Raw genomic sequence first — 16,609 nt, forward strand, 5'->3', positions numbered from 1 at the left:
TCTGGGGCATGTTTTCTGCCTTTGTGCAGCTCAGTTAGTCAATACTTGTAGGTCACCTTGAAACTTCTCAAGGGCAAAGGAGTTGAATAAATTTTTTGCTCTCAGTGATAGAGCTGACCTATAATTTCCCATCTTCTTCCTGCTCCTGCTGGTCACCATGGAAACCTTTGATTAGTGCTTAAAAAGTGAAAGCATCATAAGGTGTTTGTGCCAGCCTCAAGGCTGCAGGGTCGCACCTGCCCTCGTCGTTCGCTCCGGTGCGGTGTGAGCACGAGGGATTAGGCAGGGCTTGGAAACCTTGGTGAATGAGTTAATTGGCATAACCAGTTAGAATAAATCTGGGAGAACCTGAAGTTATCTGTTGAAGAGAAAAAAATAATAAACAATACTTGAAATATGCTTAAAAACGACTCCAGATGCTTTCTTATGACATGTGTTTGTATCTGTTCCATGGACTCCCCGGCTAGGCTGTTAAAAACCAAAGAGCTGGTTTAGATCTCAGTTTCAAAACCTTCTGCATTTACAGGCTGAAGCCAAGGAATAGGGAGTTCCAGGTACTCCCGTCAGCCAAATATGTGCGAGGAATCTCGTAACTGCTTAAGTGCTTTTCATTTAAAGGAAAACCTGGTGGTATTCAAGTGTGAGATGTGGAGGGGGAGGCAGGTAATACAATGGGTTTCAAGCTGTTTTAGTAGGGAAGGAACTAAAACAAAACACAAACAAACAATGAGCGTAGTGGTGCTTGCCATATTGGGAAGAGAAACAGCTCATAGTGGTTGTTTAATGGGAAAAAAATTATCCCGGAGAAAGGCAGGAAGCCGCTGGAACAAGAGCCTGTTCTGTCGCAGTGGGGCTGGAGGGCTGAAAGCTCTTGCTGAGCTCCTCGGGGTGCTCCTGGACGTGTCTGTGGTGGAGATGGGGGGGCTTTGTGTAGGGTCTCAGCTGGGGTGTCCCTACGGGCAGACCCTGCAGCTTGGTGCTGCTCCTGGAGGGACAGGTCGAACAAACGGGCAGCACCCGCAGCTCTCCTGCATTGGTCCCGCACCCGCTGCTCCCGCACCCCACAGCTTCTGCCTGCGTGCCCTGGGGCTGCTGTGACCCCAGAGCACCTTGCTGGCCGTGGGAGCAGCGTGGCTTGGGATTTGTTGCTGTTGTACAGGCTGCGGTGCCGTACCGCCGGGTTAATGACCTTGCATTCGATCCTAACCGGAGATAAAGCTTCACATCTGCAGAAGCCGTTTGGAGAGCGAGAGCGTGGCAGCAGGACGGGGCCTGGCGTGGGCGACCTGCCTGGGGAGGGGTGCTCCGGAGGGGGGCACAGGCTTCGGGGGCTGCCCCGTCCCTGCACACAGGGTGCCCAGAGCTGGTGTGGTGAAACCAAAGGGCCCCTTCCTGCCCCCACCGAGCCGGGCTGCAGTTCTCAGAGGGGGTTGCCTCAGCTGTTTCTGTTTTTTTCTGTTTTTTTTTTTTTAGCAATGTATGAATAATCAAGATTTGCATTTTTATCTGATGAGCTAAAAAAGTATTTCTCACAGTATTACTGTGGAGATCTCTGACACTAAAAACAGAACACAATCTGTATTGGTCAAATAGAGAAAGAAAGAGAGCCTATCTGCCCTATGTTGTGTTACATCTCTTTTTTTTGGTTTGTACATTCGCTGTTGCTGAGTGAAAAGGGAAACCAGGCTTCTTGTTTGGCGTGGGGCTGCCATGAGTAATGGTAATAAAACCATGCTAGCACAGCCGATACATTCAAAATTGGCAATTATTAATACAAATTAAATATCAGCCAGGATAAGCTTTGAGGTGGCTGAGTAGTGCACTTTTTCCCTTGCAGCAGAGCACTTGTGCAGCAGTGCTGACAGAAATGCCGCGGGTTTCCCATGGTGGCCGGGCCCTCGCCGAGTGGGTGCTCGAGTGGGCGCTGGAATCCGGCGAGAGGCGCTCGAGCACCCCCACGTCCCCCCCTGTGCCGACGGGGAGACACCGCGCTGGTGTTCACAGGGAGAGGAGAGCTGGAGGTGGGGGACAGGTCCCGGGGACAGGCATGGGAGGGTGTGCAAAGAGAAAATGAGGCTGCTTGCATTGAGGCTGACCTCTTGCTGCAGCTTTGAGCCTGTTTGCACTGCCTCTTGAGGTGTCCAGGTGTCCAGGCAGTTATCCCCTGTAAAACCAGAGCGTGAGCAATCTGTCAGTGCTCCTCCATCAGTAACTTCATGCTGCGAATTTCCTCCTCTCCTCTCCAGCCACCAGTTCCAGGGAAACTTGCTATTATTATGGTAATCTTTGACCCACAAGTAGGTGAAACCTTTAATTTTCCTTCCTGGGCCACGTTCACCCTATCAGGATTTCTGTGATAAACCCAGCTGTGATTTAGTGTTCCTGAAGCACAGGAGACCTCCTTGTTCTGATGTTTTCTCAAAAGGATCCGTGCTGAAAAGCGTGTCCACGTGCAGTAGGAGCAGTCCCAATGAGCACCCGCAGCCCCTCAACCTTTCCAGGGGATTTCTAAGGATGCATCTGTTGAACCTGGTATAGTTCTGGATGGCCTCAAAAATAGTGTGGTTTCTCTTGTCTCAGGCCAGAATCAAACGTCTTTTAAAGAATTAAAAGGCAAAGCCAGTACCTGTCTTTTCCTTATTCTTGCTGTTTTGGTTGCAAGTCACTACTGCTTAGTCACTGCCACTTCTTGGAGCTTTTGGTGTTTGCAGGAGATGGCTGGGGAGAGTGCTCTTGATGTCCCTAGTTTACAAACAAGAAAAAAGACGTTTTAAAAAGCTGCATGAACACTTTATGCAAAGAAACACGTGAGTTCACTGAGCGAGCACACATGTTAGGGGAAGTGTGTGGTGCAGCAAAGCTTCCCCTCTGTGTTTCAATGCCGTGTTTGAGCTGCTTGCACACATCTCCACCGCCCGTGCGAGGCAGCGAGCAGGGGCCCCCCTGGTGCCGGTGCCGGTGTGGGAGCCGCGCTGCAGCAGCCCCAGGGACGAGCAGGTCCAGGCCCAGCTTCCCCGGCTGCTGTATTTGTTTTGCAGCCTGACGTGCGGTGCTAGGTTTGATCTGTGCTGATACTGAAGTGGAAGAGCCACGTACTGCTATTGAGCAGAGGAAAATCCCCATTAATATTCAAATTAAAACGCTAGAAATCTGTGTTTATTTCTCTCCCGGGTGCAGCAGCAGCCAGAGCAGGACCAGAGCCTCTCAGCATGCAGGAGCCCAAGCTCAGCATGTGCCCTCCACAGCCCCGGCCATTGGGCTCCATGTGGCGTGGGACTGCTCTCTCCATGCCTCCAAGGGGGAGTTTTGTCACCTTTTCTGGGTGAGGAGGGAGGGAGGCGAGGCGCCGGGCGGCCGTGGAGCTGCGGCAGGCCGTCCCCAGCCGTCACCTAGCAACTCCGCGCGGCTCGGAGCTGTTGTGCTGCAGCTATCTCCTCTTGGCCCGGCACCTATCTCCAGGAACGTCTGCGCTTCGCTTCAGAATGCGCATTTATCGATGGCTTGTGCCAGCTCTGATGAAACCGATTTTTCCCCCTGTCAAATAATTAAAGCAAGTTCCAGCGCCGCGCAGCCTGGGGGTGGCCACGCCGAGGGCCGAAGCGGGTGGCGGGAAGGTGCCCGTCCTGTCAGCGACCTGTGGCGGCGGCCCCGCCATCTTGTCCTCTCTCACGTGCCTTCTCCGGGAGGAGTGGATGCTCCGTGGGTGCAGAGCACAAGGGTTTTACACCGATTATTTTTCAAGAATTTGGATGTATATATATATTTTTTTTTGCATGGACATAACTCAACACCTGAGGCGTGTGCTCTGACTGCAGTGATCAGAGCCATGTCCGTCAGTGCTGGTGCCCCGTCAGCGCAGCTCAGCGCTGGGCTCGCTGCATGCGTTGCTGCTCCGCCTGGTACCTCAGCCCTGGAGCTGAGCCGCCTCTGCCCCGGGCACCCGTGCCTCTCCTGGCAAAAGGTCAAAGCAATTAAGGAGGCTGCAGAAGAAAAGTGTGTACGTGTGTTTAGCGAAAATTAATTATCTTTCATCATTCACAGCTGTGGCCTGGCCAGCAGTGACTAGTTCCCCTTGTTTTTGCTGTGGTGTTGTTTTCTACTTTACGTGTTTTAACCAACATGATAGTGATTGCTATCTCTAGCACAAATCATTTCCCACTTATCAGCGTGGATGCTTTCCACCAGCCTTGCGGGGCGGCTGCTGCGACCCAGCGAGTGATGCCCCCGCTGGCAGGACACACAGGGCTGGATGTGGAGAGGAGCGTAGGACAGGGGGCTCACGACATCGCTGGCAAAGGAGAGGGAGAAAAAAATCCTCCAGGGTCTCCCCTGGAGGCAGAGCCTGGTGTCTGGTTTGGTTCGCCAGAGCAGCCCGATCCTTGGCTGCTGCCCATGCGAATCCCCTGGGGCCGGCTCGCTGGCAGCGGGCACGGTGCTCACCGCGGCGCTTTGGGTGCCCGGCGGCCTCGGGAACCGCTGGGTCGCCCGGCGCTGCACCGGGGCAGCTGCTTCCTGCAGAAATGTGCTTTTCCTCCGGTTGTTTTCCCCGTTTTCCCCCCGAAGGTGCAGCAGGCGATGAGGCTGACGCCTCTTGGCACAGCAGGTCTGATTTCATCCCCGTGGCAGCTGTTTATGCTGCTGTCTGGTAACTATTCATTTGCTTGATTTATGTATTACTTCCAGTAAGTCATTCTTGTCCAGGACATTCTGGAAATTTCCACTAGCCTCTGAGGCCTTTAAGATACGCTTCTCTCATATGTTCTTCGCCTGATTTGGCTGCCAAAAGCAAATAGCGAGCAAGCTCCCTTGACCTTGCATGGAAAGTCTAAGCAGCGTTCCTCCCTCGCCGCTGCTCCCCCTTCCTCACTTCGGAAGTGCTGTCAGTGCCTTGTGCTCGCTCCCGAGCCCGCTGTGGTGCTGCCAGGGCCCCCCAGGCCCGGCACTGTACGGGGGCTTTGCCGACAGCCGGGGCAGTGCCTGGGCTCCTCCAGCCCCAAGCCCCTCATGACCCCACCAGCGCTCGGCTTCCTCGCGGCTAGGAACTCGGGAGGACTTGGAGCACTTGAGTGGCCCACGGGATTTGGGCACTTGCGTAGGTTGCGGAAGGCAGGACTTCTTGCGAAGGAAGCTGTGAAGGTCACCTGCAAGGTGGCTCCCCATGTGCATGTTCTCCCTTGCAGAAAGTGGGAGAATCCTGCCTGAGACCCGTCCATCCTGGTTTTGCCTTTTTCCTCTTTCCTGTTCCTGTTCCCGTTCTGTCCCTTTGCTTTGTGCCTTGGTTTGAAGCATCAGGTCCTGGTGCCTGGGGAGCTGGCACAGGGGTGCTGCTGCACCGGTGCCGAGCTAGAGCCGGAGCCATTCCTGCTGGTGCTGCTGGGCCTCCTGCCCCGGGACCATTTCACATCAGGCACTTCTGCACGAGTGTTTCATCATGGGTCACAAACAGGCACAAGTTCTGTCACACCGCTGCAATAAGGATGGGCCCAGTACACTTTCTTTGCCACCAGCCTGTTTCTGTTTAACTTCTGTGTTTGCTCTTGTGCCGGGATGAGCTCCAGAGCGCCGTGCTGTGCCCCGGGCTGGGCCAAGCGCTGCCCTTTGGGGATAACCTGGGTCCCATCCGAAGCAGCTCGCTGCCTCGCCTGTGGCCACTGCTGGCAATTCAAGGGAGAGGCTGAGATGAGATGCCGAAGAGAGCGAGCCCTGGAGCTTCATCCCAGCCACAGTGGCACCAGGACCATCGTCTGCTGCTTGCATTGGGCAAGGGGTGCGTACTGGTGGAGGGGCGTGCATTGCCTCTGCGTACCCTGGTGGGCATGGCGAAAGGTGTGAACCAGCACACAGGAAGGAAATAGGAAAATTTAGACTGATCACGATAAAAAAAAAAAAAAAAAAAAAAAGCAAAGCAGCAACATACTTGGCAAGAGCGCCAGGAGCTCATGAATGTGGTACGGGAGCCAAGGCAGCGGGCGCAAGCTGAAACGTGGGAAATTCCATCTGAACGTACGAAAAAAGCCTTTCCGTCCGGAGGGAGGCCAAGCGCTGCAAGAGCCTCCAGAGACGCGGTGGGGTCTCCATCAGGGGAGATGCTCAAACCCAGCTGGGCATGGTCCCACACAGCCTGCTTGGGGCATTGTGCTCGGGTTGGGGGCTGGGGCAGATGACCCCTGGGGTCTGCGCCAACCTCGGCTGCCCGCTGATCCTGGCCGGTGCTCCTGGCCCACACAGCCCCGTTCCTGTGTGCCGCGGGGGGCAGGGTTTGTATTTCTCCTTCCTGGTTTTGGAACTACAGCTCTGAGCAACTCTTTTAAATTGTCCTCTTCCTAATTGGAGCCAAGCCCATGAAGATCGATAAAAATCCTTTTTGTTGTAGTGCTTTGACGTTATTAGCAAGTATAGCCAGTCATCTGTTGTTGGGTTTGTTTTTTTTTTCCTTAGAGGGGAGCAAACCCAACCCAACCCAGCAGGACTTCAGCTGGCTCCCTGCTCAAGGCAGGGGAGAGGGGGACTGGGAAGGCGAGGCCATGGGCAGCGGGGCAGCGCTGGGTGCAGGGAGCCCGCGGGACCTGCTCCTCACTCGTGCATCCCGGGAGCAGTGGGAAATCCTCCGGGTCGTCCTCTTCCATCAGATGTGGGTTTGTGTAACTCTGGGGTATTTTTAGTGTTGGACGCAGGCAGCGGTGGAGAGATTGCTCTGCAGATTAGTTTGAAATCTTAGCGCAACCATGTTGCATGGCTAATTTAATTACAGCTTTTAACTGGAACCACCTGTAGCTCGATGGGAAGACAAAGGCCGCAGAGGGCCGTATTCCCCTCACAGTGCCTCCGGCGGGGGCTCTGCTGGCTCTCGGGCTCCTCCAGGCTCACACGCATTTTAAGCATTAATGAAATCTGCATGTTTTTGTCGTAATGTTTCAGCCTCCCTTGTTTTCTTCGTTTTTGTATTAGGTTCCTGAAGAAATGATACCTTTAACACAGTTTGTTAGGGGTTTTGTTTCCTGGGCAAGATGGATTTTGGGGGGAAGCTCCAGAAGTGCTCCTGCTAGGTACGAGCCCTGGCGTAACGCGGGGCACTGAAGGCAGCAGACGTGCCGTGGAAATGCGGCAAACTCGAGCTGCAGATCTAGACTGGAATGTAGCTCCGGAGCCAAAGGCTGAAATCTTTGTGCATTTGCTGTTCAACTCCCACTAAGGTCAACTCTGCTCAAGTAAACCGAACCTGGGCATCGCCGAAACGGCCACCGAACCGCAGCGGGGAGCGGGAGGAGGGAGAGCGGCGCTCCTGCTAACACAGCTCGGTGCTCCTCCGCACGGCGCGGTCAGACCCGTGGGGCTGTGCGTGTGCAGCAATGCTTGATGGAAGTGGAGGCATCGCTCTCAAAACCAAACAAACGCAGTCCGTGTAGCACAACGGGGCCTTTCAGACACGGGGGAGTCTCCCTCTGTGCTTTTCCTGCCTCCCGCAGAAACCCTTTGTATGTTGAGGCCATGTAAAGGAAGAGGAAGCACTTAAACGAGGTCAGTGGATGTTCAAACCTCTCCAGCACTTGCAGGCATTCTCTTATATGGTCTTGCGTCTGTCTGCAAATGGCACGGGTCCATTTTTTTCTGTTGCTGCACAGCAACCCGCTGGATAATTGGTAATGTGGCCGGAGATGGGCACCTTCCTCATGCTGTGGCTGGTGAGCGAGCGCGACGCCGGGCTGCCCTCATGCCTCACAGCCGGCACAGTGGTGGGGCCCCGAATCCCTGCTCTCTGCTATTTGCTCTGCCTTGAGGTGAGGGGGATCCTTTCCCACCGCCCGAGCCTTCCTGCTCGGTGGCACTGTAGGGTGAGAGGCGGGATGCTCCTGGAGACAAGACTGGGAAGTGGTTGCAGCACCGGCCGTGCAGGCGCCCCGGGCACGAGCCGCCCTCACCAGCTCTGTCAGCCCCGTACTGGTCTGGTTTTGTTTTTAATAGGAGGTTCTGCAGAATTAAAAAAGAAACAAAAAAAAGCAAAAACGTAGGTGTTCTCTGTGCTTCTTGTGCTTGGCTTCCTGTAATGTGTAAATTAGCAGAAGGCTTTTTTCTACTTCTGCAAATGAACTCTTCACCTCCTAAGACCAGATTGCGATGAGATCAGCTGCTCGCCTTGTTCTAGTCGCTTTTGCTCCACGTTGCTTCTGAAGGATCCCCGGTTCTTAGCGCAGAGGAACACATCGGAGGCTGCAGCGTCTCTCTTATCAGGTCCTTTGCAAGTCTTGTATCTCCATCGCACACAGACTCACCCCTCTGGATGCGATAAGGGTGCCCTAAACGAGAGCGGGGGTGCTGCAGGCTCGGCCGCACATCCCTGCGCCCACACCGCCCCGTGGGCACCCCGCTGGTGGGGTCAGGCTGGAGCTCCGTGCTGCGGGGCACATGTCGTTGCTAGCACATAATTATCTGGGTTCTTTTTTATTGTTTATCGCAGTGAAACCGAAACTGTGCGCGGGAACGGGCTGAATCTAGAGCGAGCAGAAGGTTTCCAGTCCGTAGCCGGCGTCTCTCCCCGCTGTCTCTGCCTCCCACGGACACGGGGGCACAGGGGTGTTGTGGTGGGTTTCTCTAGGTGGCCCCTTCTGGGGGACGGACACAGGACCGAGTGACGAGCTGCGAGGTGGCAAATCAATCACAATTGCAACCACAAATTTCGTGTCAAATAACAGGGGCGATGGGGGAGCACACACCGGGCAAAGCAGCTGGTTTGCACCGGAGATTCTCTGGCACTCCGGGTGGTGCCCGGCTCACCAGGAGTGAGCTGAGGGAGCTGCTCCTGCTTTCCCCGGGCTGTTTGTGCACACCCGTGTCCGCAGCACAGATCCTGCTGGCAGCGCGTTTCCTCACCCCGCTCCCTTGGCCTGCCTCACCCCGCTGCGGGGGGTGTAAGGTGCGCCACTGCATGGCCTGCACGGCCACCCCGCACTGGGGCAGGGGATTTGCAGGCTGGTTTATTAAGCTGAATAGCCGTTGTGCCCTTCGAATGCAATTCCGTGGAAGGGTGTCGCAGTTTGATGGTCAGCTGCTGCCCTGACAAGAGGAAGGGCTGTGGGGGGCGCGTGGCTATGCCCATACGTGTGCGTGGCAAGGTGCACAAAATCCAGGTGGCTTTTTCAGCACTTTATGTGCTGTTTTTAACCATGATTTTAATTTATTTTACAAAGCTGTAGATTCCTGTATTCCATTTCCATGTGGACTGTTTAAATGTTTTGGGGAACGGTGCTAATCGTGTGTTTGTGAAGAGAAAGTGCTCCAAACTACTCCTCAGGTGGAAGAAAGAAGGTAAAACCCCGCTCTGTTCCTCTTCACTGCGACTGAGGCACTTGCACTTTTTTTTAACATTTTCTTTCTCTTTTGGTGCCTTATTGCGCCGCCTGTGATGACTCCATGCTCGTTGTGGGTCCCTTCCAACTCAGGATGTTCTGTGCTTCAACGATTCCTGTTCTCAGCCAAAAACCTGCCCCTGTGCCCATGGAGGTGGTGGCGCTGGGGGCACGGGAGGCACAGCACGGTTCTTGTGGGGCCGTGGAGCTGGCCAAAACCCTGCCGTGGTGCTTGTCCCTAATGGGTCAAATAGCTGCTATTATCCTAACGAGGTCACTGAGCAGAACTGACTGGAGTTGTAAATGGGGGCTGTGCGTGCACACAAAATTACAGGAAGAAGCGAGAGGCTTCGGGGTCAGGGTGGGGATATGGGAACTGCGCTCACCTGGTGCTGTCTCTTCCCCAAACGTGATGTTTGTGGGGGGAGCACGGGGGCTGTGTGCCTATGGGCGAGGTGGCAGCTCCTCGTGGTGCCCGAAGTTTTTACTACAGGAGTCGAGGCTGCTGGGTTTGGGAAGCCTGAATCGGAGGAGCGTTGCAGCACCACCAGAGTTTTACTTGCAAGTCGCAGCATGTATGGTATTCACACTGATTGGGCTCACCGATACTGAATTTAACATTTGGCCTGTGCATCTGTTCAGTGTGATAGGAGCGTTTTTTTTTTGTTTTCCCTGGGAGTGAACCCAGGCATCCAGCTGTGGCCAGATTCACCCGGGAGAGAAAGGGAGTCTTGTTGGAGCAAGTCAGATCCCACAGAGCCCGTGCAGGCACACGTCCCGTCCTAGCTGAGCGGGGAAACCTGAGAGCCGTGAGGATGCTTGCTGAAAACCCTTCTTAATTCTCAGCATTGTCCTGGAGTGCTTTGTCAACTGCTTTCAGAAAGTTCCTCCTCGTCTTTGCTGGGAGGTTTTGTATTTCCCTGGTGATCTGTCCTCCTTTTGGATCTGCTGGCCTCCATTTGCATTCCTCAGGACTTGGCTGTCCGCACTTCACTCTGCTGTGCAAGCTGTGATGCCGTGCGGCTCGTCAGCCTGCAGGGAGCTGGGGCTGCACAGCGGGGCCGTGCCCCTGCCCCAGGCCCTGCTGCTGCCTGCTGGGGACGTGCAGGCACCGCGTGGCAGCAGAGCGGGCACCCAGCACGCCCGTCCAGCACCCCAAAACGCCACCAGCCCTCGTAGGGCTTCCCTCATCCAAGAGCAGCCCAGAAGAGCCCAGGCACATCCAGGCCTTAATGAACATGACAGGATAAATCGCAGTTATGCAGCCTGTGAACACATCCCTTCTGTGTGTACGTGCTCTGGCTGGAAGCTGAAGCTTAGCCGGTGGCGCTCAGTGGTTCTCTGCTTGTGCCTCCGCGGTGCTTGGCTCTTCCAGTTCTCTTACGGTGAGCTATGGGTGGTGTTGGTGTTTGCAGTGGTACTTGCTGAAGAGCTTCTGTTTCTCGTCTCCTCTATTTCTGATACTGCAGGAGGGGAGCATTGATTTTTAAAACACCTCCTTTCAGTAACTTGAAAACCCTTCCAGGGTTATTGCAGTTATTGCAGTATCCAAACTCAAGCTGTTTCCTTCCCAAGTTTGCTTTTGACAAAACTCCCCATTAGGGCTTCCCTGGTTTTGGATGCCCTCAGCACAGAGCGGTGGTGCCGTCGATATCCCTTGCCCTGGCACCGGGAGGTGGCTGCACACAGCAGCTCTCAGCCGTTGTGCCGTAGCACAGCACCCGCTGGTTCCTGCGCTGCTGCTCCCCGGATCCGGGTGCTGGCGTGGCAGCCGGCCCGGCCCCTCGGCCCTACACCTACACGCTCATCAGCTGCAGCCCAATTAAGCTCGGTAATGCGCAGGGAGGACTCGAATGCACCCAGGAACGTTTCCCAGAACTCATTAGATCTTATCTGATAAATGCCGCTGACTGCGGGCTGTAGCAGCGCTGCCGTCTGTCCAGGAGCGTGCGCGACCCCGACCAGGCTGATGGAAACGGGGTGGCCGTGGTGGGTGGGATGCTGCCTGCGAGGCTGCATGGAAATGGAGCTGCCTGCAAACCCCCTGCTGCCTCCTCACCTCTCCTGAGCCCCTCAGCCTCACACCTACCCAGACAGGGTTTTCCTTGCGAGGCAGCCCTGGTGGGAACAGCTTCTGCCATGGCTGCGCCTCGCCTGCGCGGTTTAGTGCAGCTCGTGCAGTTACTGAGTTACTCACCCCCAAATTGCTGCTAAATCCAGAGGTGCTGCTGTCACCCGGTGTGCTATCTATATCCTCTGGGCTTTTTGTCTTTAATTCATCTCCAGCGTCAAACGCGCCCATTTAATTTGTAACAAACTGCCTATAGCGGCCGAAATAATTTTCGGATGGCTAATCCTCTGCATGATTGGGTTTTCGTGTTAGCTTTACTGGTGGTGGCAGAGACAAAATATATTTAGTCCTGCAGCAATACGAACTAGCTGCTTTATTTTCCATCCTATAAGGTCTTGCTAGGCCAGCCGTAACAAGCACTTTGTTTTCAAAGGTTTGTCCCAGGTATGGAAATAGAAACACTTAGGACTTAGCCTTTGTTCCCTTTCAGATGTTTGTTTTCTCAGAGATTTTTCTCTGAATCGGGGAAGATATTCGAACTAATAATAACACTCTTTGGCTGAGGAGTGTATACATTTTATATAAAATGCGTGCCCAAAATAATTCCAGCCACGGAGAGGAGCAGCTCTGTGCCGAGCGGTGCCAGGTCCGGGGGCACGGCGTCCCTCCAGGACGGTGCTGCTGGGGCCGGGCTGCCTGCTGGTGCCCTCAGGGCTGCACACTGATGGAGGTAATTTTGTGTCCTGGCCAAAATGTGTCCACCAGCGTTAGGCAGCACCGCTGATGCCAGCTGATGGCTCAGGAGGTGAAGTGGGAGCGTTGTTTGTTGCCTCACTCTGTGCATGGCATTGGCTGCGGTGCGTGGGGCTGCCCCTGCAGTACGGGCTCCTTGCGGGTTGCTGGGGGTAAATGAATCCTTTAACTGGATTTCCCTGAGAGCAAATGGGAGGTGTTGGCCAGGCTGGAGGAACTGAAATCGTTGACGTCTGTGAAAGCAAAGAGGGCGAGGACGGCGTCCCCCACCGCTCGCTGTGCCGCGCTGCGCTCGTCCCCCGCTACCTGCTGCTGGCTTCCAGCCGGTGCAGCACAGAAATATTTACTGTTCCTGTAAGCTTTCTCTGCACTGAAGCCTGACTACCAATTACTCTGTATTAAATTATGTTTGGTCATGCTGGTGATTATACAGTATCCAAGCAACCCAGGCATAATCTAATTTAGCACACAACATGGATTTACTCTGCTCCCCTCTCCGCTGTTTTTCTGCGAGTGAATGCGAAGTGACCGGCCTTCCGCGGGCACAGGAGACCCGCGCTGCTGGGGGCTGCAGCAGCGGTGTGAGCCCACAGCTCCCGGTCCAGCTGCGTGTGCTGGGTGCTTGCAGTGGCATCGTGTGCTGAGAGGAGGGGAAGCAGCCCCAAACCCAATGCCCAGCAGCCAGTCGATATCGCGGCGCGCTGCAAGCGCCGAGCGCTGCTCGAGAGGTTGTTCTGGGTTCCCACCTCCCATCTGTGCTGGAGGGGACTTCTGCAAAGCGTGGAGGGCGAGAGAACTGCAAACGGACCCATCTAAATTGCTGTTAGTGCAATTGATTTCAGAGTGCACTGAGGGCCAGGAAGAAGCAGCAGGTTAAAAGGAAAATACAGGAAATACTTGGAAACCTTCTGAAGGGCAGCTCCGGAATGGAACTAACGATGCCTGCAGAAAAGCATCTGTGAAAAGCACCAGCATTAGGGACACTTTGGGATGAGAACACCCCGTCTTTAGAAACTGGGGCATTATTTGCTAGTACAAAGGATGATGGAGAGGTATAATTTATAGTAAATCATCATGTGGATAATGGATGTGGAATTTGAAGGATGTGAAAGGTGAATCATGTTTTGTAGCATAGCTTTAGTAACCAAGCACTATAAAGGTTACTAGTGGAAAAGTACCCGTGTTACAGTGCAGAAATTCATGTGCCACCCTGATTTATTCCAGAAGGGACCGAGCCCCGTGCAGCTGCAAAATGTCGTTCACCCTTTGCGGAGTCAAAGCTCCGTGGCAAAGAGGAGAGCGTGGTGCCGGCGGGGGCACGGGGCCGAGGGCTGGCACTGGTACCGGGGGGGCTTCCTGGGGGCTGGGGCAAATCCAGGTCTGCTGCGGGGGCAGCGGGACCCTGCCCTCGCTGGGAAGCCATTAATGCTTTAGTCTGTAATAATTAACAGGACCGTGTACAGCTGCCTCCTGGTAATAAGTCAATGACAAAGCAATTTATTAGAGTGATGTATTACGTGATAACGGTAATGAGAAATGAAGGAACCTAATTTTGTAAGACTTGGATCAATTCAGTTGTGTTTTTTTTTTTTATAAATGAACATTGTTTTAGCAACCACAGAAGATCATTCGAATTATTATTTTATTAGGACTTTCAAAACTATTTCGGTTTCAGCTGCATTTTTTCAAAATCCAAACGGGAGCATGTGGATGTGTGGTACTGCTGCAGTGTAAATATTTCATCGGCGCTGGTAAATGTCTCGTTACGGAGGTGGGGAGCAGGCTTGGAAACATTGCTTCGATTTATCTCCACGGCACTGCGACCTGTAGCCCGCTGCTGGTGTTGTGTTCAGGCGTGGAGCTGGAGCTGCGTGACACGGCGCGGGGGATGCGGGTGTTGGAGCGAGCGGAGGGGTGGCTCCTGCGGGGTGCCCCATGGGGCTGGGGTGCCCCCAGTGTGGGGCAGGGAGTGAGGGTCCCTGGGGACGTGGCTGTGGGGACACGAGGGCCCGAGCAGGGCACTGCCAAGGTAGGCGCTTCTCCTGGGGAGATGACACTAGGGAAAGAAAATTACATCCCTCTGCAAGTAGGTGTTTTTTTCCTGTAAGCAAGCAGTTTTTTTCCTGTTAGACTTCTGCCTTTCTCTCCGCTCCCCAAGGCTGTGACTTCCTAAGGCAGATTTGCTTCCACTCTGCTGGGTCTGCCGCCGAGGGGAGGTGTTGTGAGCGCTGTGTGCGTGCTGTGGCGTGCCCTCGCTCACCGAGCGGCGATGGGAAGAGCAGCGCGTGGGTAACCGGAGCCTCCCGCCGGGGCAGCCCATCCCCGCAGCGCCGCCGTTTACTGACAGAGGCGATTTCTCAGACACTGGTGATAAAATATTCAGGGCTTCCTGACACTGGGGGAGGTTACGGGTAAGAGGGAGGTCCTACAACACACCCCGGGGACCTTCACTGGGGCTTCTGCACCTTGGAAGGTTGTAAGCCCAGCCCAGGAGGTGCTTGGTGTGCTGGTGGAGGTGATGCCTCTGCGGGGTCTCCAGGGATGTAGCACGCACTGGCACGAACAGGGCTGGAGCTGGGGCAGCTCTGGTGACCCTGAGCACCCCTAGGTGACAAGATGCTCTTCTATGGCCCGAGGAGCCTTGTTTGGGGGTGAGGAATGAAGAGTTCTTCACTGACTCAAGTGAGACTTGGATGGAAAAGGAGGAAAGCCGATTTTAAGTCAGCCCTAGTTTACGCTGTGCTGAAATAAGCTACACCCGCACACAAACGAGCACTATCGTCTTGGCTCTGCGATCAGTAATAAAGGCTCATGGCAGTAACATCCTGGGATGATCCAGCAAGATCTGAGAACCTCACGCTCACGATGTGCTCGCCTAGCGCGTGTTTCCAGGGAAAACGGGACGGAAAGACGACGGGGGAAAGGCGCTCACAGAAACGTGTCAGCTGAAGCTGTGTGTCAGCACAGCCTGAAGTCACCGAGTTTCCTGGTTGAAGAGGTCAGGAGAAAACCACAAAAAAGGCTTGCGAAGATAGGGCTGCAGGGCTCCCACCGCAAGGCCTCCTTGTGTCACTCGCACGTGTCGGTGCGTGACGTGGCGCGGCGAGGCGCGGGCGCGCGGCTCAGCCAGGGCCTGCGGTGCCAGGCGAGGAGGTCGGGGTCCTGCCAAAGGGCAGCCGTGCACCTGGGCTCCCCGCTGCTCGTGGTGGGGTTTGCTCCCCGCAGCACCTCGCAGGCAGCCAGTGCTCTCAGGGGCTGAGCCGTGCTTTTGATGCTTCACAGCGCCAAGAGCTGCTCCCGGGGACCCCCCAAAGCGCCCAGCAGCGGGGTGCCGGGTCCTGCGTGAGCGGCTTCATTTTGCTGAGCTGCTCCGCTCCCACGGGCCTCGATCCTCGCTGACATAAAAATAGGGATGACGGGGGGGAAGGCTCTGGTGTCCGTGGATCCCTGGCTGGTGGATTCCTGGCCGGGGCGGGGACGGGCGCGCGCCCGCTGGTGACGCGAGGTCTCCGCTCCGCTTGGGCTGACCTCTGGGGAAGGCGAACGCTGAAATGGGTGAGAAGGAATTGGATTTTGGAACATATTAGGTCACTCGTTCAGCTGGAGAGCAGCGTGTGTCAGAGGTCCAACAATTTGTTTTTAGAAGGGTTTCAAGCATTAATGATTCAAGATGTTTTCCTGGGAGTGGTTTGCAACATGAGACTCGGTGGCCAGGGCAGCGTTGGGGTTTTTATGGGATTAGTCAATTCCTGAGGCTGCGGGGCCTCCAGTAACACAATGGTTAACGTTGTACTTTTCCACATGGCTGAGCCTTCAAGGAGCTCACCAGGAGCGTCAGAAACGCAAACAGAACTGTAAGGTTGGTGCCAGCCATGAGGCGGGGAGGGGGTTTCCATTCTGATTCTTCCTATCACCCACTTCTTGCATTGCTTTTGTTTTGCAGAGTTGCAAATAACCACAAGCAGAACCTGATGACTGTTGCTAATCTGGGTGTGGTGTTTGGGCCAACTCTGCTTCGACCCCAAGAGGAAACAGTCGCTGCCATTATGGACATCAAGTTTCAGAACATTGTGATTGAAATTCTCATAGAAAACCATGAGAAGGTAACGGCTTTACGTGCTTCCTTCAGCGCAGTTCATTTCTTAAAACAAATCCGTCTCTCCGCAAGCTGCAGCCCACTTTCCCGGGGCCCTCCTTGCTCTCCGTGGCCGGCAGCCATGAAGGGCTAGGCTTGGTTCCTGCTTTTCTGACTAAATCTGTGTTTGTTCAAGTCCTGGCTTTATCCGCAGGGTCGCTCCCTGCGTTGCGATGCGGTTGTGGCTGTGGTTGCAGGGATGCTCCCACCTGTTGCTGGGCTCTGCCAGTGGAGCCGAGTGCCACAGCGGGCTGTGCTGCAGCTGGGGGCTCCCGTGCCTCCCCGGGGAGCTGGATGTCCCCCTGG

General features: G+C 54.9%; 1 protein-coding gene across 2 annotated transcripts in view; it reads left to right on the forward strand.

Moving 5' to 3' along the window:
- ARHGAP26 (Rho GTPase activating protein 26) overlaps positions 1–16,609 on the forward strand; it is a 119,481-nt gene that overhangs the window by 64,613 nt on the left and 38,259 nt on the right. For both annotated transcript variants that reach the window (XM_032197243.1, XM_032197244.1), the window contains exon 18: positions 16,112–16,271. In XM_032197243.1, the coding sequence (XP_032053134.1) occupies positions 16,112–16,271 (160 nt within the window). The remainder of the gene's footprint in view (positions 1–16,111; positions 16,272–16,609) is intronic.

This window comes from Aythya fuligula, chromosome 14 (assembly GCF_009819795.1).
Source record: "Aythya fuligula isolate bAytFul2 chromosome 14, bAytFul2.pri, whole genome shotgun sequence".
NCBI classification, from domain to species: domain Eukaryota; kingdom Metazoa; phylum Chordata; class Aves; order Anseriformes; family Anatidae; genus Aythya; species Aythya fuligula.